The following is a 22,724-nucleotide window of genomic DNA, read 5'->3' as shown; positions in this document are numbered from 1 at the left end:
GAATTATGTCAAGCATTGATGTTGTAGATATAACTATCAGGAAAATGTCAAGCGTTGATGTTGTAGATGAAACTATCAGGAATATGTCAAGCGTTGATGTTGTAGATGAAACTATCAGAATTATGCCAAGCTTAGATGTTGTAGATGGAAATATCAGGAATATGTCAAGCGTTGATGTTGTAGATGGAACTATCAGGAATATGTGAAGCGTAGATGTTGTAGATGGAACTATCAGGAATATGTCAAGCGTTGATGTTGTAGATGGAACTATCCGGAATATGTCAAGCGTTGATGTTGTAGATGGAACTATCAGGAATATGTCAAGCGTTGATGTTGTATTTGGAACTATCAGGAATATGTCGAGCGTTGATGTTGTAGGTGGAACTATCAGGAATATGTCAAGCGTTGATGTTGTAGGTGGAACTATCAGGAATATGTCAAGCGTTGATGTTGTATTTGGAACTATCAGGAATATGTCGAGCGTTGATGTTGTAGGTGGAACTATCAGGAATATGTCAAGCGTTGATGTTGTAGGTGGAACTATCAGGAATATGTCAAGCGTTGATGTTGTATTTGGAACTATCAGGAATATGTCGAGCGTTGATGTTGTAGATGGAACTATCAGGAATATGTCGAGCGTTGATGTTGTAGGTGGAACTATCAGGAATATGTCAAGCGTTGATGTTGTAGATGGAACTATCAGGAATATGTAGAGCGTTGATGTTGTAGGTGGAACTATCAGGAATATGTCAAGCGTTGATGTTGTGGTGTTCACAATATCAAGTTGCCATGACGACAGTGACTTCATAGCTTTTATTTTCAAATACACAGCAACAAGAATCATCATGAACCAGTTATAGATCAAATGCACCATTACGATAACGATCACATTTCCACAACTGTACAGCGTCAGAAGAGGAACCTCAGGCTGAAGGAAGCGTGGACACACACACACACACAGCACGCACAGGTGGAGAAGAAGCAACAACCGGGGCGTCTACACACATCCATGAGGTGTTCCGGGCGGAGGCGGCGACGGTTCGGCATGCAGATAAAAAGTGAGAGATTCACTGGTTTGTATCTACACTGGGATTAAAGTGCGGGAGCTTTTCTTCTTTTTTTTTTTTACGCATTTCCCGACACACACTTACGCGAACACTCTCAGACCTGCAGTTCCCTCCACATCCAGAAGCTTCATGTTCGCAGAGAAGTCCAGTTTTATTCTTCTCTCGTCAGCCACATGCAAGATCCCGTCATGACTGTGAAGATGGATTAGGATGATTTCCTTTAAACACTTCAGTTTGTCATTAGAAAAACTCTTTCAGACCAAACCACGAGGACGAGCTAACGGATTTGAGGTTTCTTACCCGAACTGTTACATTTGATGGTCATTTTAACAACTGGAACTTCTACCTGCAAGCGGTTTCTTTAACTTGCGCTTGGCTAACATGTTACTACGGTTATCTTGATTTTAGGAAATCCGTTGGGAGAGTCAACGCACATGTTAATGGTTGATGTCAATTATAGGGGAGCAGATGTTGCTGTCTTTTTAGCGCCCCTTGTGGGTAATCCGGGGTATTACCTAAACCATTAAATCTGCATTCCTTCGATATATGACCAGTGTTTGGCACTGGGTGATCAAAGACAGAATATTTTTTGGAGGAAGGATTTTTTTGGTGGAGAAATAAAGCGTGAATCCTTTAGAGACGTAATCTGAACCCTTGTCCATCCGAGAGTCGATCCTAAATACGTCGACAACTCTAGCTTAAGTGCGGTTAAATACTGAGTTTGGCCGTCTACACTGGAGGTCTAATCTCTCTGGAGCGCGCTCACAACGAAGCCGTGACAAACTTAAAAAACACAGACGGCAGCAGGCACGATACAAATGTTTCTTCATATCAAATACATGTCGTAAATCCACAGAGTACGCTTATAAAAAAGTGCCCAACACAAATCCACAGTACTACGCAAGCTGTTCTTTTTTGTCTTTTTTCTTAAACCAGCAGACGCTAAGAAAGAAGCAACCAGAGGTTCACGCCTTTCTTCTCGTACCATGTTTTCCGCACTAACAGAAGGCTTTCGGATTCCTAATCCCAAAAAAATGCATCAGAAGCCCGAGAATACTAAAGTAAAATGGAAAGAAAGTCAGTTTAGTGGCAGATACGAGAAGAAGAAGAGAAATTAAAACTTTAAGATATGTCTAAGGTCTCTGCTGCGTTTAAAGGGACACTTACGAAAATATAAAAACATAAGAGCTTCACCAACAGAAATATCACACCAGCTCAACTTTCTCGTTCGATCCAAACACCAGTAAAGCCGCACCAGTATTGTCGGGAAGTGAAGGATGAGCGTGACGGGAAGCTAAAAAAAAAAAGTCCAGTGAAAATAACTAGGAAAAGGCTAGACGTCTCCTCGGGTGGTCGTACGGTGGAGGTGGACAGCGAGGACGAGGAGGCGCTCACAAGCCTTGTTTGGCCAGAGAGGCGGACACTTGGTCGGCCAGCGTGGACAGCTGCGGAGAGTCGGCCATGTTGATGCTGCCGGAGGACGACATGGTGCTGAGCTGCTGCTCGGAATCTTCCAGAGATATGATCTCGGCGCCATGGTCGGTGCGAGCTTTGGCCGTCTCACGGAAGCTCAGCTTGTGGCTCTCAATCTATGTCGGGGCCAGAAAGTTGGAGTTATATGTGATGAAAGAACGTTAATTTACCCTTGTTTTGCCTCTGGGTCAAGGTGACCCGAAGGCCCGATAAACACATTTTTGTTTTTGGTATCCCTTGTGTTGCTTCTGGGTCAAGATGAACTTCCAGAAATACATATGCAGGGTTGGAGGTTGTTCAACTTGACCCAGGGACAACTCAAGGGATACCACAAACACATTTGTTTTCGGGTCACTTTGACCCTGAGTAACAAGGGTTAAAAGAAACAAAACAGATCCCTTTTGAGATATTATCAAGCTCCTCTCCAAAATGAAAGTTGCTACAAATAACTTAAGTAACAGGTGGTAGTAGATGGAGTAGACGATGAGTAAACTAGCTGTACAGACAGGAAACACATTGTAGTGATGCAAGTAAATAACAGCCAGCATAGTTTTACCTAATTTATTTGCCTGCTACTAATCCCATAATGCACTGCAAAAGTACTTGTAGTAAAATTAAGAATTTTGTTAGTTTTCTTTATGAAAATCCAGTTCAATATTGATCACGTTTGACTACTTTTGCCTAACTACGAGTGCCTTACAGCACTGGCAATGAACGTTTTTGGATTCTGATTTAATTCCATTTATAATAGTGACCTGGAAATAAGGGGGCGGGACAAACACGGCCAGCCAATAGGAAAGATCCTGACTTAAGAGTAATTATCTCATTGGTTGATTCTCTTCGGCAGTTTCTGTAACATCAGTTTAATCCTTTACTTTTTACATGATTTATATATTGGATTTTTTCCATTTAAAAAGGTGGTATTATTTTCTGGATCAATTAAAGTTTTAAATATTTTTGTAAGATCAGTATATAGATGTCAATGTAAGATAAATCAATCAGTATAAGAAGTCGTACAGACGTGCTTCCGTCTGCCTCTCGTCATGAGACCAGCCATGGTTACTTACGGGAATCCTCAATCTTTATGTGTGGGTTTGTCAACACTGGTGAGGTGGGTGTTGACGGGGGTAACAGAGGGGGGGTGACAGCAGGGGAGGTGATGGAGGAGCTGGTGGAGGTGCTTCCCTCCGCTTCCGTCCCCTTCACCTTCTTTTGGGGGGGAGGCGGGATGATGCAACCAAAATACATGATGAGGAATCAACAAAAATCAACATGGAATACAAATGGAAAGAATTAATAAATAAACAAATAAATCATGAGGGACCAAAGTAATAAAGTGAGGATGGATAAAGAAAGGAGACTGTATGTGTGTGTGTGAGTGCGTGTGTGTGTGTGTGTGTGTGTGTGCGTGTGTCTCCATGGATGAAATATACTTTGAACTCGTGACCTTATCAGTCAATTTTATTATGAATGATTCGTGTCCCCACCTTCCTCTGTCCACCTCCAGGAACGTGTCCGATGTTGTCCATTGAGCCGATCTTGGATTGACCTTTGAACTCCACCTTCTCGTGCTTGATCTCTATGTTTCCACCTCCTGCTCAGACAGATCATTTCATCCCAAAAATGTATTTCATCCTCACAATCTCACATTCTGTTATGACTGGTTATAACAGTTTCATGCTAATGCTAATGCTAACAGCACCCCTCAAAACAAGACGTGTGTTGGCGTCACCTGGTTTGTGGCGGATGTTGTCTTTGGAGCCGCACTTGGACTGCACGTTCGTCAGGTCGACCTTCTTGTGGACGATTTGCACCTGCACAGGAAACAGAAGTAAAGGTGTTAAATTAAAAAAAAGAGACCTTATTCACTGGCAGGAAGAAAAAAAAATAACATGCATCGTCACACACTGATGACATCATCACTCCTGTCACGAAGGGTCAGTTGACAGCTCCTCACACGGTGGATTCTATGGTAATTTGGACACACGAACAACTCATGCATGTGGTTTCAGGGGCAGGTTTGGGGGGGGGTCGGAGACATTTTGATCAGCAGGCTTCTGTAAATCGGATTAAATCCACACTACACCGTCTTCATTTAAAACGTGATCTGAGACACAATAACAGGAAAAATTCTTCTTTTTAGGCTTCAAGGAGATTATATGAACACATTTTAAAAAATGTTACTTTTTCTACCTTACAAAAACAGTTAGTTATTCCAAGAAATTAATCATTTATCATGTCAGTACGACTATTATGTTGAAATACGTGCCAGTTTATCTTAATTAAAACTTTCAGAAGAAGAAAAAATGACAAAAAAATAAGCCTAATCGCAAAACAGTGATGAAATAAAAACGGTGTAGTGTGGACGCAGCCCTGCTGAGTCTATGTTAGGCACTGACTAGTCTATTAGGAGCAGGTGTTACGAGGTCAGAGTGTCGGGATCAGAGTGTCATGGGGTCAGCTTTCGTGCACTCTGCTCCGGGGTGAGCTGACGCATGGACCTGATCTACTCACGTTTCCTCCCCCCGGGACATGTTTGATATTGTCTTTGGACCCGCAGCGGGACTGCACACTGGTCAGATCCAGCTTCTGATCCAGAATTTGGACCTGGAGAGTTAACACGTGGGACAACTGGTTATCCAGGCAGGAGCGACTGAGTCGGGCCAGGGGTGGGAGGGTGGGGGGGTTGAGCCTGATTTTGGAACGCTAGCGAGTTGGTCAGAACTGCAGAGATTCTAAAAAATCTCATGCGTTACTCACATTTCCTCCACGGGGCACATGTTTGACATTGTCTTTGGAGCCACACTTTGACTGGACACTACTATAGTCCACCTTCTGTTCAAGTATTTGAACCTGGAAGAGCACAGAGGTGAGGAGGAGACACCGTTACTCTCCTGGAGTGGAGATGATTCCATGCACCAATGATTGCACTTTGTCATCAAAGGGAAAACTACTTTATTTGAAATGGTCCTGAAAGTAGAACCATTAAAATAAAAACCAAACGTTTCAAACAAGGGACAAGATATATTTGTAAGGCAGAGCCAGTAGTCTCTGTAATCCCAGATTAACAGTTTTTCAAAAATAGGAATTGATCTTTTTCTATGTTCTGTCTTTATGTAAAAAAGACTTCATATACCATGGTTCCAGGACTTGGCGGTGTTGGGGAGTTTAACGAAATAAGACTAAACCTTTTGCCCTTGAGAGCACTGTGCAACAAAGGTGATTTAAAAAGTTAAACACATTTAAGGGTTTATTTAGCAAACCTTTAATTTCTGGGCTCATTCATGGACCTTTGTTTACATAGTATAAATATTGAGAAACTGAAGGTGGGTGACAGAAGACGACCGAAAGATACGAACCTTCAGGTCCTTCCATATTTTTGGTATTTAGAAATTCCTGAAGAAGCCGGAGAAAAATTCCATGTATATTGTTGGTATATACATGGATTTCTTTCAGCTGTTTTTGATTTCTGATGTTTGTGTTTCGGCTTCTGAGACCAGATGAGAGACCACAGAGCAGAAATTTGCCCTCTTGTGGTTCACCGAGGGACGGAGGCAAACAATCCAGTTGTTGTGATTCAGTTGTTGGTCTACGCTGATGACTCTTAACCCTAGATTCATGGCGTTGTGGGGCGTCCAATGTCACTTCTGTGGTCTGGAAGGTACCCCAGTTATCATCGGACGGACTGCCACGATACAGTTGGAATAACAATGTCAGTCTGCCAGAGAGAGACTAAGAAGACCCAAACATACAGTGACTGTTTGCTTGGGAATGTTGGAGAGACTCTACTCTCCCACACAAGTAGATCAGAGAGAACTTTGTCCGTCTCTGTTAGTGAGAGCTCTGACCTCAAAGGTAGTTCGGCAATGAAACCAAGGAATGAAGGAAATTATCGAGCATAAAAAATATGTTATTCTTGAGATTCTTGACAGGTACCGAGATTATTTGTGGTCCAGCAGACATTCTGAAGCACTACTATCATGCCATGAACATGGGAGATGGGTGTGACTATACTGTGAACTGTGGAGAGGCATCATCACTGAGTGTATACATTTTTAGAATGGAAACAGAGGTAGTCTGAGTACATTTCAAATCCAACCGACAATCCCTCTAAAGAGAAGGCAGAGTCGGGGGAATCGGGGTCACAAGGCCTGTGGTAGCTGAGGTAGCCTCAGAGCTTTGATGAAATCATTACTTCCTGACTAGTGGCAGAAAACAACTTAATGGAATCAGATCATTTGATCATACAAAAATGTAACTCCGTAGCTGATTAGGACCGCAAGGTGTTCAGGTTATCCAGGAGGGAGTTGCTGAAAGGTCTTGGTCACTCGAGAGGTGATGATCAGAACTGCAGAGATTCTGAAGATCCTGTGCGTTACTCACATTTCCTCCACCGGGCACATGTTTGACATTGTCTTTGGAGCCGCACTTTGACAGGACATTACTATAGTCCACCTTCTGTTCAAGTATTTGAACCTGGAAGAGCACAGAGGTGAGGAGGAGACACCGTTACTCTTTAGTAATGGAGCGCCACCTGGCTGCAGCTAAGAGAACCAAGAGGACGTGGTACTTTAAATCGTTTTTTTGAGGACCAAGAAAAATCCATTTCTTGAAATCACTGAGAGACCCAGGCAACAGATATATTGTCTGATAATTGCTGCGTTTTGTAAACAGCAAATATGTCATTTAAAAGCTAAAAACATATTTAAATATATTTTAGTAAAATAAAAATAAATAAAACATATGAAATAATAATAATAGAAAAAGTTGAGGAAAAAACAGCACAGTGGTGTCAAAATAAACCCCTAAACTAAGAAAAACTCAAAATAAATAAATAGAATATATATTAATAAATTAAATGTTTTGTTTTTTTTGGAATATATCTTAAGAAAACAGAAACCGTCAACGGACCGTTCAACGTTCTCACCTTTCCACCTCCAGGTGTGTGCTTGATATTGTCTTTAGATCCACAGCGAGACTGAACATTAGTTATTTCCATCTTCTTATCCAGGATTTGAACCTGCAGCATACAAAGAAAAGAAGAATGCTCACATGGTTAGAAGGAACTGGTTGTCGGACAAAAGCAGGAGATTAAACCAGATTCATTAAAGCCGACATCTGTAAATTAAATCAATTTATTCACACAGGTTCTAACAACAGACTGAATGACTTAAGACTCACTGAATTTACAGCATATAGCAAAGGTCACAGAATAATGCTAAGGAAGAGAACATATGCCGACAGAGTTCAAGCTCCAGCAAATGTTACCTCAACAGAGGTTGTTATGTAGCTGCTGATCAGGTCGGATAGCTTAATGCTAACGTCCATGAACGCTAACATTTAGTTCAAAAAAGCTCTTTCCTAAAAGCTAAATAAAAAAATGAAGCTAACTTTTTATCTTATCTTAGCTCCAAAGCTTGCTAAAGAGCAAAGATAATCAAAGCTAATTTTTATTAATTTTTAACAAAGCTTATCAGTTTGGACATAATTGAAAACTATCTTTGTATCTCACTCAGTAAAGAAAGGGTTACAGAGCGCCACTGCTAAGCTAGCTAGAGGGCTTAGAACACAATGTTTTTATTTCAAGGTAACTGTAAAGAGGGCGCTACACTCTCACTGAACACTATCTGAAACTAATGGTAAATACTGTGAATTTAAGGCTTCTCAGCCTAAACTTTTGTAGTTTAGTAGTAAAACAATAATTCCTTTGCTTATGTGATAATTCACCCAAGATTCTAAAGATGCTAAGTGTAGACAGTACACTGGATTCACTCGAAATATTTACCCGCAGTGCTTCTTGTCTGTGTAGCACGTTAGCCTTTAAGTTTATGCTAAAAACTAACTTAAATTAAAGACTTGTTTAGGTTTTTACGGAACAATTCCTAATGTCGAGGCTTCAATAGAAGAGTGACATTGACAGATGAGCACCATGAAGGTTTTGGATGTTTATGTGTCTTTTTGGATGAAGATGACAACAACCGAGCTCCAGCCGCTACATTCAAATTCATATATATTTTCTCTAAAAAGGAACAGATTATTCTAAAAAATAAGCCCAACCCTTAGTCGACATAAAAGTTAGTAGAAAATGAGTTTGAATTTTGGGTGAACCATCACTTTAAGTAGCAATTTCCAGACCAACAGATGTCAGCTTTAATGTATTATTTTAAGTCAGAACTGAGGATTTTAAAAAAAAACACCCTCAGCAGTTCAACGATGTAGTTCTCTGGCTGAGAAATGAAAAGCAGTTTGTTTTTACCACCGTCTGATTCTGGGACCATCATAACTGCAGAGAAACCCAAGAGTCTGATGTTGAGTTGATCCCTCAGTTACTCACATTTCCTCCACCGGCCACATGTCTCACATTGCTCTTGGAGCCACACTTAGACTGGACACTACTATAGTCCAGCTTCTGATCAAGGATTTGCACCTGGAAGAGTGAACATCGGTCAGTTCCATGTGTGTCGGAGAGTTGTGGCAGTGAGTCTGGTGCTGAGTAGGAAAACGCTGATTCATGCAGAGAGATGTGACAGGACAGGTTGGTTGTCTATTCATCATCACATGTCTACTGACATTGCACCAAAGTCATGGTAGTCACGGAGCGGGCAGAGCAACACGGCATGCTAGTGAGGTCAAGATCTCAGGACCACCACAGGAGGTCAGTCGTATGCTACAGTGACAGCGAACACAGAGTCTCTGTGACCACTAGGGGGCTCGTGCAGTAAGCAGGTTTGTTTACTCGTACATGGTGGATCATGACCCGGATTCCCTCACCGGGAAAACATTTTAAGACTATCCTGACAGGTCAAATAGATAAAGAGAATCATTGAATTAAAAATACATACATGCTTCTGAATCAAGAAAGTTCTTGTGCAGAGGTCACACTACTTCAAAAATACACACCTCAAAGTAATCTGGACCAGTGATTTGAGAAGTGTCCGACACACTTAATCTACCGAGGAGTCACTAAAACCTTTGTAACAATCTAATCAACTTCTCAAACAACCACCAAAGTCCACATGGTGAGGACAATAAAACTGCAGTGTCACTGTCATATGAACTTCCCTCTCGCCCCGGATTAATGTAGAGGAGGAACCACTGACATGCAGATTAAGTTGAGGAGCAAGACAAATATTTGTGGGTTAAGATGGTTAAGAAACTCTGCATGCAAAAGAAAAGCTACATGAGGATGAGGTGAACGTGAACAAAATGTTAATCAGAGAAAAAGCTGCTCAGGAAGTAGGTGTTAAAGCTTCTTCAATATGTTTTAATTCCACTTGTAGTTTTGACTGCGAGAACGAAATGATTGAGATAGAAAGTGAACGTGAAATTATAGTATTTTCCCCCGATGTAAACAAGTTCTTCAGGATTCAAAATGGGATTTTGGATCATGAACTCTTTAGTTATTTCATTTTTATATCCCCACTTTTATGTGCCAGTCACTTTTTTTTAATGTTTTTTATTAACATTTATTTGTTGTGTTATTTCTATGTACTTCAATTGTTTCTGATATGAAAATCTAACGCACAGTCTTAATGTCAAAACAGATATAATCATTTCTGATTGGTTAAATGTATAATTGGTAAACCGAACTTTGAACTAATTCACATAGAAAGTGAACACTGGAGAATAAAACATGATTTTGTTTTATAGTTTCATAAAAATATATTGACAAAACCCATCTGCTATCTAGATCATGAATATTATTTTATTTAATTTACATTTCATTGCATTAATTATTTATATGCTCCTTTAATGTGATGTTTATTTTTAATTTTATTAATCTACTTTTATTTTACTGTTTTACATTGTTTTTATTCTGCACTTTATTCTGTCATCATCATAAAAATCCTGTGTTGTATTTAAAGTGAATAAAGGTTTTCTGATATATTTATCCACAGTGGTTGAAGTCCTGAGCAGCTCCTTCTCTGCCTCCAGAATCTCAAGTGTGAATCCCATTCACCTTCCCGCCTCCTGGCTGGTGCTTCATGTTCTCTGTGGAGCCGATCTTGGACCGGACGTTCTTCAGGTCCGGCGCCGGCGCTCCGGCGGCAGCGACCAGGGGAGGGCGGCTCTTCAGGGAGCCCGGGGACTTTGGCGTGGAGCGAACCACCGCCACCTTCTTCACCTTGTTGACCTCCACTGCAGACTTAGAAGGCAGGGCCTGGCTGGACGGGGACTTGGGAGTTCCCGGGCTGCTCTGTCCACTTAGAGGGCCTTCAGAGAGACAACAAGTCGTGGTGAGATCAACGAGACAAGAGCGTGAACATGTGAAGTCGAGGGGAAGGTTTAGATCCGAGGAATCTGAACCAGACAGTGATTTTAGTGACAACATGCAGGCTGAGAATGTCCTCTCGTGACCGGTGCGGTTTCCTGTCAAATAAGGGTCAGAAATTAATTGCATTTTTTGTTTTGTTTTAAAGAATCTAAATGTTTGAAGACAATTACAAGTAAAATAAAAGTGTCATTTAAGAGCATGCAGGGAAAAGGTGATTTCAAGTGTAATTTAAGAGACAATAGAACATTTAAAAAAATGTTCTTGTGGTGGAATCAAGTCTGTTGTGAATTTTTTTTTAATAATTATTTTTTCCCATTTTTACCTTTTTCATATTTTGGCACAGGTAGTGTGAGAGAATTTGCTGCGTCACAAAGATACACCATAACATCAACAACTCTTTAATGAATCTTTCTATTCAAGATGAAACTGAAGCCATGAGATTTTTCGTGAGGTGTCGTCTCTTCTCACCTGACTGAGCGCCGGTCATGGCTTTGGCAGCTGGAGACTGAAACTTGGCTCCGCCAGGACTCTGGAGATGAACAACAACAACAGAGGTCAGACCGGGGTCAGATGACGGACGACACACGGTGATCGGGTGTGACGGTTCGGGTGATGATGCTGAGGATGACTCAATTGAATCTGTCTCTCCGGGTGACAAGACTTCAATCTCACGGGGTCCGGTACTCACTCTGGGTCCCGGGCTGCTTTTAACTGGGATGGAACTGGGACCGTTACGAGAGCAAGCAGGAGATTTGACCTTGGTGAGGGTGGAGGGTCGTTTAGAGGAGGGAGAAGGTTTGGTGGAGAACGCAGACTTGGATGTGGAAAAGAAATGAAATCAAATAAAAAATGAACAAAACTTGATGAAACAACAAATAAGGTCAGAAATGAAAGAGGAAATGATCAACAGCAGCTGTCCAGATGTGTTTCTGTTACTCCTCAAATATAATTATTATAATATTATTAAAACGCTTAAATTTGTTCAACGTAAAATGAATAAATATCATTTGATAATGATTATTTGCATATTGTTATTTTTACAGTTGAAAAACAAACTACTTTATTCCTTCTCCTAAGAAGGCAGCTTGAATTTAAATATGTGGAATAAGGTCGGGTGATTTTATCTTGGTTTCAGTCTGGACAGCGACCCTTGACCTTCTAACTGTGAGATGATGGAACCGTTGCTTCTCACAAACCTTCTCTGTTGATCCGTTGTCCATCTTTGCTTGAGCTGCAGGAACGACACCCGATTAGTCATTTTCTATCACACCATGAGTCAGCATTACGAAGGCAGCGCAGCGACATGCAGCGACAGAAACCAAAATAGAGCCGGAGAGGTGGCGGCGGAGTGAGATCATGGATGAGAAAAAAATCTAAAGGGAGACGAGCAAGCTTCTCAACAGTATTTTTCTTGGAGGTAGAGGGCGCCATAACAAAGCTGCTTGTCAATCAAGTAAGCAGGAGGAGCTGGCTGGTTTGTATCACCTTTAAGAATAGGGACAGGGACCAAAGACCTTCTGGCAGGTGAGGTCTGGACTGGAGTTTTCTGTACCTCAGGAGACCGGGGTGGGCTGGCTCTTGGCTCAGAGCCGTTGCAAATGTCAGGATTTGATTGAACATCAGTGGAATAATAAAGATCTCTGCTCTCCAACGACAGCTCTGTTGACTCAGAGAGATTTGAAGCTTCTTTGTCGTCATCTTGTTCCTGACAGTCGTGGGATTCTTGAGGCTCCACTTGGATGTTGTCCCCTATGAAGCTCAGGTCCTCTAGAGCCGAGCTACGCACTAAATGGTTGGCAGGATCCGACAAGTCGCTTGAGCACTGAGAGTCGTTCAGGCTTATGGTCCGCTGGACGTCCACTCCTCCTGTCCACTCGGGACCACCGATAGCTGGGATGTCTTGTCCAACTTCAGGGTCTACAAGTTTATATAAAGACGCACTTCGCTTGCACTGAGAGTCTTCTGCTGACTCATCTCCTGTATCTAGTGACAAGTCATTCATTAGCTCATCATGCTAGCTAAAGCATTATCTAAGAGACTCACTGTTAAAGGTCAACTAATGTGTTGATTTAAGTGTCTTAAATAGATGTTGAACCTCTATTGTATCATCAGTATGAGTCTGTTTGTACAAAACTCTCTTTTCATTTAAATATTTACATTAGAAAATGTGCTTAAGCCCCACCTACTGAAAACACTTTTGTCTGGAGATTAGATCTTGTTTACCATAACCACTCTCCTGTGATTGGTCAAACATCCATGTTTGTCACCGTGTGTCATCCATCTCAGAAGTCTCCAACTCTAAGGGACTCGTTGTATAAAGAAAGCGGGTCATAATTACAGCTGGCTGGAGGAGTGAAGCCCATTATGGCATCATAATGGACCCCGCTCTAGTAACCTCTCGTTTGCCGAGATTTCAGACGGGGGAGAACTTTATAAAGTAGTAAGTTCGAAACACGGTCATGATGAGAGACTTACTGCGTCTTGGAGAGAAAGACTTCAACATTTAAAACATGGGAGTGAGTCAGGGGAGTTTTCACATTAGTTGCCCTTTAAAAATGTCGCATTTCAAAGCGAAAACTTCTATAAATCTAGGCCTTAAGAAGACGGATGAAAAGAAGCATGAGATGGTCAATGAAAGCATCAGCTCGGCAAGAAATGCTTTTACGACGCAGTGAAAATGTTCACGAAAACATCACAAAACAATGTATGATATCACGTAATAAAGTAAAAACTAAACTTAAACGTAAGATTTAAAATGTGTAAATGCTCAAATTAAATGTGTTTTAATGTCATATCCGAGCGGGAACTGAGTGGAATTTCAGATTCAGATACTTGTAATGCATTACGTTAAAACATTCTTTTTTTTATAGAATCTGCTTTGCATTATGAATACTATTATGTTTTTGTAATTGAGTACCAGAAGTCTTAGTGATGAATTGGACTAGCTCGTCGTTGGTTAGTATTGTAGCACGTGTTAGCTCAGCTTTTGTTTAGTAAGCATGATGCAAGTCTACTGCAGAATAAACTATGCAAGATACAGTTAACAACTCGTCAATTAATCAGATATGAACGTCAGTTTCCTGCTAAAAATGAATAACATTAACTTGGCGGTGTTATTATTGGTGGTTGAGCAAACACAGTAAAACAAATAAAAGTGATCGTACCTGTTGAGGCGGCTCCTCCTGTTGCTGCACAAACACACGGATGGAAAATAAAACTCATTAGTAAATCGTCGGTAAAGAATCCCTTCAGTCAGAGAAGAATACAACAAACAAGCAAACACGGATGTAAAGCACCAGCAGGATCTTTTCTCCCGGCATTAAAACCACATGATGTTTTTAACATCGCACGGACGTTCATCTGGTCTTTAGATCACACTCTTAAATCTTCCACATAATCACTCAAGTTGTAAGAAGCCAGAGAGGAGCGAAAATAAAACACACTGCACAGCCTGAGAAGAAAAGAAAAAAAAACAGGTAAGAAAAAAAACCAAGGAAATGTTTTTGGAAGAAAAGAAGCAGCGTCAGCTCTGAGGGGACACATGTTTTAAGAGGAGCAGGCAGCGTTCCACCGTCTCATTGATCTGAAACCCTTTTTATTGGATGCAGGCTAAGATCAGCAAATCTGAGGCCATGGTTGTAACCCACAACATCCCAGAAGTCACCTGAGAAATTTTGCCAGAGAAAAATCAGTTAATAAAGCATGTGCTGGAGGTTAAAGCTCCCCGAAATTAAACAACAAAACATGAGGTTAAAGCACAGCTCTAGCCAGGTGGTAAAAAAAAAGAAAGCAACCAAAGCAGTCCACATCAGAAGGCGGGAAAATAAATGCCAGAAGCCAAGCAATAGTCTGGAGGCATACCCAGCTGCCCTTCATCTTGAGTAGCGTTGACGTTCTCAGAGACATCGGCGACAGATTTCTCTGCGGCTTCTGTCTCGGCCTCCATGGCTGCTGCAGAACAAACTATCATTGAGGCAGAAAAGGTCAGATCTGATGTGACACAATATGGCCCCTACACACACCTTCAGCAAATGTCTTTGGTGCAAATAAAAATAAAGTTAAACATAATGTTCAAATTCAGAAGGGAGTCTGCATTTGTTTTGTGTGTGTTTGTGTGTGAATGATTGATATAGCTTGAGGGCTATATGTTCATGTGTGTGTGTGTTTTAAAGGTGACAAGGCAGATTAGTGTCCTCCCACTACTCAACTATTTCTGGCAGACGTCCTTCAGAATACAATTAGCCAAACCAAAATAAATACAGTCCAGAAAATAGTGTCCAAACAATACACTGCACTTAAACCAAATAGAAAAGTAGCACAACGCTCTGATTGTATGTTGAAAAACCTATAAGATAATTAAATAACAATAAGAAATCAAGCTTTTCAGTTGTCAAATGCCAAGCATCATACCAGGCGTCACCTCGTCTCCTCCATGGCCAACATCAGATTCAGATTCACATTTCAACCCATTTTCAGGGAGCGCTGAGTCATCCTCTGTGGATGGAAGTGGGGTCAGAAGGTCAAACTTCAGGTAATTGAAGAGGAAGAAAAAACCTTTTGAGGTGACACAGCGGATCCAGCGGTAACATGATTTGATCAAATATTTAAATGTTACAACGATGGGATTAGGCAAAAGTCAAAAGGCCAAAATATGAATATATCTAAATCTAAATATACAGAGAAGGGAATATAGAAACCACCCTATTACTGAAGAACATTATTCAGAGAAACTCAAATTCCTTATTGTTGAAAGAACCAAAGCAGTTTTTTTGAAACTCACATGTATTGACATACTTGCTACATCACATCTAATGACTATCACACAGCTCGCGTGACTACTGGAGCTCCACAACTCTACGCCACAAAGCCCGACAGACACTCACGATGTGTTTTCTTGTTGAGACTTGATCCCTGTGCACCTTCAGTGAGAAGCTGTCTGTCAAAGATAAATGGAAAGGGGAAGAAGGGCAGCACTAGTGAGGGTTGTAGACTTGGGAGAGCTAAGCTTCGGACTACTTGGCATCGTGATTTGTTTGGATTGGGAGCGGAAAGAAAACATTAGAAAAACAGCACAAAATACTGTTTAAATAGTATTTTTTTTAAACCAAAAATGTTTTGGGGTTTTTCTTGTACATTTAGCTGCACAATGAAATGAGCTAAAACGACTTATACATACGTTTTATTGATTTTTATTGTTAATGCCTTTAGTAATTATCAATGACATATTTTGTTTTTAAATGAAAGGATTCATTACTGCTCCACATTCAGCCGATCAAAAAACGATCAGTGAATAAAAAGCCTGATTGTAAGGGGTCGTTGGTGCAGGACGGAGACAGGACTGGTTCTGACCCAGATGTCAGAATCAGACAGTCGGACATTCATAGCGGCAAAGGCAAGTCCAGTGTTTGTTACATAAAGGGTGAGAACCAGCGGGAGCCAGTTACATCTCGCTGCACAACTTCTGACCGTCAATGAGAAAGAAAAATTCACGTGTTGTGTTTTGAAGTCTGGTCCATATTATATGACATCCTGTTTTGAGAAAGAACTGACCCAGATGGCAAATCCCTCCAATTTCCGGTGACTTTTCCAGAAAGCACCACCGACTAAAAATAGAGTGAGGGGCTCAGCCATTCACTGAAGACACTGAGGAGGGCCACCCCAAATAGAAAACAGAAATTCAACTTGTCTAGTGTGAGACAAAATACATCCCTATTGATCTGGGAACATCTGGCCGCAACACACAAGTCCAACTCAGGCCAAATGGTGCAAATCTGTTCCGTCAAGATTTTTTTTTTGTGATGCAAAAGAAATTCAATACTATTTTGACATTGGCAGGGAAGTGCAAGTTTTGTGTGAATTCAAGACTAAATTTGCCTTTAATTTCTTATTTTATTGGCCCATGAAATTTTGAGGGGATCTTGAGATGCCAACCCTCATCTTGATCCACAAAAACCTCCAAAAGGCAAAAGTCAAGAAGACATCCTTGCTGTAAGATTGAGTTGGGTGATGGAGTTCCTCTCTTGTCACAAGATTCAATCATAGCTAACAATCTGGGTCACATCTGGGACCCTTGTCTTTGGGTGGTTGTCAAGACTATAAGTGAGTAAAATTCACCAACATTCTTATTTATACGCATGGATCCATGTTTTCCCAAATATACAAACATTTCCATCCAATGTATCTGTTAAGAAAGTTGGAAACCCAAAACCTGAGCTCAATGGTCTCATGGAACATATATACCTACAGTACCTAGTGTTTCTAAAGACTTACCGTTTAAGTTTTGTCACATATAGACCAGGAGTGGTACCAACACCTGGAAAACTAGATAATAATAAACATAAATGTCCTTTCATTAAAGGGCAACTAATGTGAAAACCCAACTTTCCTGACCTACTCACAAGCCCCTCATCATGACCATGTTTTGACGAAGTTATTCTGTTATAAAGTTCTCCCTTCGTCTGAAATATGGGCGAACGAGAGGTTACAAAGCAGAGTCCATTATGATATAATAATATCTTCACTCCTTCCCCAGCCAGCTGTAAACTCACGCTGCTTTGTTTATACAATGAGTGTTTTTTTTCGAACAGACACATACTGACGGTCCAACGTTAATTTAAGAGACACTTAAATCAACACATTAGTTGCCCTTTAAAGTTTCTGCAGCCTGCAAACATGTGCTTATATTTATCAGCTTTGACCGGGGCCCATGATGGCACTTCTTAGTTTACACTTTGACTTGACTTACAGGTCACAGCAGACACACCTCTCTATTCAAATACGGATCATTTGGGAATGATCCATAAATAAATAAATGATGGAGGCGATCAGCTCTGACCTTTCATCTTGTGACCAAGCTGGACCCCGTTCTCCTGGTGGTTCTGGTCGTTGATGCTCATGTTGCCTAAGGAGGCGTTCACCGTGTCTCCAGAACAGTTTGAGTAGTCCATGTCCAGACGTGGGTCAGGCTGCAACAGAGCAGAACCAGGAGCTTCATCAGGTTCTGGACCGGCAAGTGTTGGGAGATTCACCGTTCGATCTTCCGGTGAGCGCTCCGTCACCTTTGGACGTAAACAGACACTGCAACTGTGGGAAGCCGTTATTTTTAAATCCTGACGTGGACTTGAGCTTCACATTACAGACTTAAATAGTTGCCCCCGGACGATGAGCACGTCACCTCAGCGCCAGTACGTCCCGGGTCGGCACCGTCAGAACCCAATACCAACTTTCACCACAGTCCGTTTAAAAATGGACAGGGTCAATGACGCGTTTATGCATCCCCAGTAGCTGCAGAGAGAGGGCGCTAAACTCAAAATGACTCAATTGTTTAACAAAAAGACGACTAAATTAAAAAACTTTAGATGAAGATGCCGCAGAATTTAGAGGCACGACCCCGCGGTGATGCTCAATCACATCATCTCATTACGTTCTTATTTGTAAACTCCGAAAACATGTTCATTGAAAAGTGATTGATTGACAAGAGCTATTCTAAACAATCGTGACACAACCGGAACTCAAAATCACACAAAGAGGATAACACGGCAGATTACAGTTGATCATGAGATTATGTCAGCAGTTTTCATATCATATCTCTGTGACACACACTGGAACACACACACAATAATCTCCGGTCCGTCACTGCGATTTTCAGATCCAACTGCAGCCACTGTCGTTTCAGGAACCTTTGAAAAATAAATAACAATTTTGACAACAAAGGTTCTTTATCAGGTAGGTTGCTGCAAGAATGTGTTCTTTCTATGACAATAAATTGTTTGTTTTCAATGTAGATTTTAATAAACAATTTAAATTGTTAACTATGTAACTATTGTAAACTATTACTTTCACTTTTTCAAAATATAATGTAACTTGACTAATAAACATGTAGTTTAGTCAATACAAAGTATTCAATAACATGTTGTGTTTTGTGGTTTAAGTCAAGCTTTTCTTCTCTTATTTCCAATTGTTTGTGACAGGGATGTACAAGTGAATGATGACTCTCTACAAAACCTTTTAAAATCAGATTGAAATAAGGAGCGCCACTAAAATCAAGTCATAAAATTAAAAAATACACATTAAAATGACAAGAGTTTGGCACAAAAAGTGCAAGACAAAACATCTGAACGCAGACTTCGACCTCATGAAAACCGAACTACCTCCTGGCCCCCCAGCGAGACCCTTGAGTTCTCTTATGGGCCCATCAACCACGTCTTAACTATTTGGAAGCAGCTGAATGACGTTTTATTGTCAGCAAGTGTTTGTGCTTGTTAACGTGTGTAAGAAGCTCTCTGCCGTCGCCGTGGTTACCTCTCCAATAAAACCCTTTTTGGGTTCCACTATATGACCTTTACATACGTCAGTTTGAGGTTCAAACATTCCAGCTGAGGACGTGGTTACCTCAAAAGACAGAAATGTTAAGATGATTATTTTTCAATATTAACATGAGACTTCGTTGCATAATAAATGTCTTATCGTTAGCATTGTTTCGTTAGCATCATCACTGTTGCCAATAGAAGATAACAACCTGTGCTGCTGCATCAGTCTGGTTTCTTACAGCGGATCTTTGTCTCGTCTCAACACAGGAACAAGAAGCTCCCATTCTACAGATATTCTGGAGAGTTCAACGCTTTCGGACACTCGCACCAGTCACTCAATCCTAGAACAAAACTCGGTACTTCAGCATCTCTTAGCAAACTGTCCTCATTAGCCAGTGTACGCCGGGTTTCTGGCTTTATGTGACGTGTTCAGATCCCATTCAGACTCTTTGGGCTCCCGAGACAAAAGTCCCATTGTTGCATCACACTTGACAGAATCTGAACAAGGAAGATAGAGCACTGCCGAGCAGTGCTCTCCATCACGGAGGAGACCGGGAGCTCCCAGAGTAAACAACCTGGGCGAGGAGAGACGGTCGCAAACATCGCTCCGAGGATGTCGATTAAGAATTAAAAAGCTCATCACCGCCACATCAATTGTGACCGACAGTGAGTGTGGAAGTAAAAATACATGTGATGATGTCATCTTTCAGCTGGCTTCATGGCTGCGTGTGCTAGATGAGGATGATGCAGCGCTCATGCTTGATCGCTTCTGTATCTCTGACCTACTTCTTCCTCGCTGACTCTCGGCTCACTAACTTCACCTGCCATGCGGTGGCGCTGGAGGAGGGGGACACATTTTTTACTACGATGTCCATGTCCTGGCTGCAGGGAAGAAAACATCTGGACCTGAGCACACGACTCACACCGTCAGCAGGCGCCAAGATCCGTGAAGGATTCTGGTGCTGCTGGACATTGGACCACACCCTTCTACACACACACACACACTAGCACCACGAGTCGCAAGCACAACACACAGCAACATATCAGATTACCAAAACATTCATCTTGCTGTTTCAAAATGATATTAACATAGCAAAACAAGACAAAATAAACGAAAGTTAACACAAAAAAAACCTTTAAATATCCCTTCTATTATAAAAAACAGCAGCATCCCAGCAGTTACCGTGGAGACGAGTCAACCGCACAATAATATCCTCCCGCTTGGTATTAAAATCTTCAGTGATGAAAAGTCAGGATTTGAATATCAACAGATTCAGTAAAGAGTAAACAAACAGAACAATACAGCTTCTATCCAAGCCTGAGCAGGGATTAGAATTTACAGGGAAACACAACCTTTAAACATCTGCAGATGAACAACAACAGATTGTTTTCAATGAAAGCTAAACAGATAAATATGTTCAAAATAAAAGCATGTTGAGTAAAATCAAGGTGAGTAAAATCTGTCTTGTAAAGGTTTCTGATGTTGTTGTTGTTTAGTAAATTCAACAAAACACAATAAATTGTCATATTGTTCTGATAAGAGAAACGTTTTTTTAGTTTTTATTAAGTTAGCGTTGTTGCTAGCATGTTAGCTTCAGGTAAGAGATAAGCATTCCTGTCAATACATTTTTATATCAACACAAATGTTCACACAAAAAAGCAAGTTAATGTTTGTGGTAACCATGTTTGCTGAATTGCATGGAAAACCAGTTTTTAATCCCATTTGCTGCTTATTTATTATGACAAATAACCTGTAAGCATACCATGGCGATAATGTTAGCATAATGTTTCTCTAATTGTTAAATAATTATCAAATTATAAATAATGCCAAACACACATTTTCATCTCATAAAAAGCATGTCATGTCTTTACCTCGCGAGACTCAAACATGATTTTGTAGGAACTTGCCCAAGTCTCCTGAAACAAGTCCATCGTCTGCAGACTCAAACATGTTCAGGAAATGATTCGTCCAGATGGGAGAAAAGAATCCAAAAAATGTCATCATCATATTTCAAAATAGAAAAGGACTTCTTGATACTAGAGGAGCTAGGAATGCTGTATATTTAGTTTAAGAGAGCGTCTCATTTCTTCTTTATTAAGAGCGAAGCATTTTTAATAACTTGATAGATGAAAAATAATATTTAAAAATATTTAATTGATTAAAAATCATCATATTTCAAAATAGAAAAGGACTTCTTGATACTAGAGGAGCTAGGAATGCTGTATATTTAGTTTAAGAGAGATACGTGCTTCTCATTTCTTCCTTTATTAACAGCGAAGCATTCTGAATAACTTGATAGATAAAAATGTTTCAGTATTGATTAAATAATGTATTTAATTGATTAAAAATCATCATATCTTTTAGAATAAAAAAAGAAACATTACAGTTAACGGGTGCCATAACTAAATGTGTAGATGTTTTTTTTATATATATATATAAATAAAGGATTCATGTGCAACTTGAAGGTTTGTGTCAAACAATTTTAAATCATTTCACTTTAGGCTTATAAAAATAATTGTACATTAAATCCTCTTGTGTGAGATGTGAGAGCAGAACGATGACAGTAACATCATCCTCCAAATTAAACATGAGTGTTTGTTGCTTCCGCTGATAACAACCATTAGTCGATAATCCATCAGAACCACGAGCACTCAAGGCTCTTCAGTTGTGGCTCCTGGATCAGGCGCTCAGTGACTCTGCTGGATTATACTGGGCCCATACGTGACACATAATCACCTGGTTCGGAACCAGAGATGATGGGCACAAACACACACACCGTGTCCACCGATTTATCGCACCAGGACCGAACCCCCCCCCCCCCCTCCTCTGGGGACTTGTCCTCAATATGGTTCTCCACGCAAACATCCTCCTCACATATGTGAAGGGAGGGCGAGAAAGATCCAGAACGACGCGGCGACAAAGGAAAAACCGCGAGACCGTCACTGGTTCTGTTCTGATGGATCAGGTTCATTCCACGACCCTGGAACCAGAACCTGCTCCGCGGAAAGATGGAGACAATTCATCCTCCCTTTTTTTTTTTTTCAAAGGGACCATCAGCATCAGAGTGTGGTCTGCGGGTCGATGCTGGAGAACATCTTGCAGCAGGAGGTTCTGCAGGAGAAGAATCCTTGTCTCCCGAACGAGAAAATTCCTGCTCGCAGCTCCAGGCCCGGCCTCTCCCTCCACATCCACAGCAACATGGATGCGCGGCCACAACAAAACGACATGTTCGACCGCGCGTCGTCACGCGGATGAAAGTTGACTCGAAACGCGAGAAATAAACGGTGAAAATGTCTGGATGTCTTACCTTGAGTGCAGACGCTGCTGTTTTCTCTTCAGCTCACCAGGGCGCTCGCAGCTTCAGCGTGCAGTGCAGAGAACTACCACAGGGGGCGCGAGGAGCTAAAGGTTCTGTCCTGCAATGCAACCTGTAAGACCGCGCATGCGCGGAGGGGACTGGCGCTGGTGTGACGCGATGATGTCTGAGGACGCGCGCATGATGTGTACACTTGAATAAATCTTCAATAATATGAAAAACAACTCTCTTAATGTAGCCGTGTGGCTTCATAACAACATTTCAAAATATAATACATTTATTT

At 41.0% G+C, this 22,724-nt stretch overlaps 1 protein-coding gene across 11 annotated transcripts; it reads right to left on the bottom strand.

Annotated features, from left to right (window-relative positions):
• Positions 1-798: 798 nt before the first annotated feature.
• On the bottom strand, positions 799-22,517 carry LOC148085901 (uncharacterized). Of its 11 annotated transcripts, XM_087784010.1 has the most exons (16): positions 22,433-22,517; positions 17,651-17,780; positions 15,226-15,309; positions 14,677-14,766; positions 13,980-14,003; positions 12,301-12,732; positions 12,012-12,046; positions 11,504-11,629; positions 11,284-11,344; positions 10,501-10,754; positions 8,875-8,967; positions 7,468-7,560; positions 5,055-5,147; positions 4,273-4,354; positions 4,028-4,134; positions 799-2,656 (listed from the first exon to the last, which is right to left on the bottom strand). In XM_087784010.1, exons 2-16 carry the CDS (start codon positions 17,760-17,762, stop codon positions 2,459-2,461), a joined length of 1,884 nt encoding a protein of 627 aa, XP_087640136.1. In that variant the 5' UTR covers positions 17,763-17,780; positions 22,433-22,517; the 3' UTR covers positions 799-2,458. The 11 variants fall into 11 exon arrangements, with proteins under 11 accessions (XP_087640136.1, XP_087640137.1, XP_087640138.1 ...); XM_087784011.1 differs by lacking the exon at positions 12,301-12,732 and having other exon boundaries at positions 14,677-14,778; positions 22,433-22,516; XM_087784012.1 differs by lacking the exon at positions 12,301-12,732 and having other exon boundaries at positions 22,433-22,516.
• Between the last annotated feature and the right edge of the window lie 207 nt (positions 22,518-22,724).

The sequence above is a fragment of the Callionymus lyra genome, chromosome 2, assembly GCF_982586985.1.
Source record: "Callionymus lyra chromosome 2, fCalLyr1.hap1.1, whole genome shotgun sequence".
NCBI lineage: Eukaryota > Metazoa > Chordata > Actinopteri > Syngnathiformes > Callionymidae > Callionymus > Callionymus lyra.
This window is presented reverse-complemented; position numbering and strand designations above follow the sequence as displayed.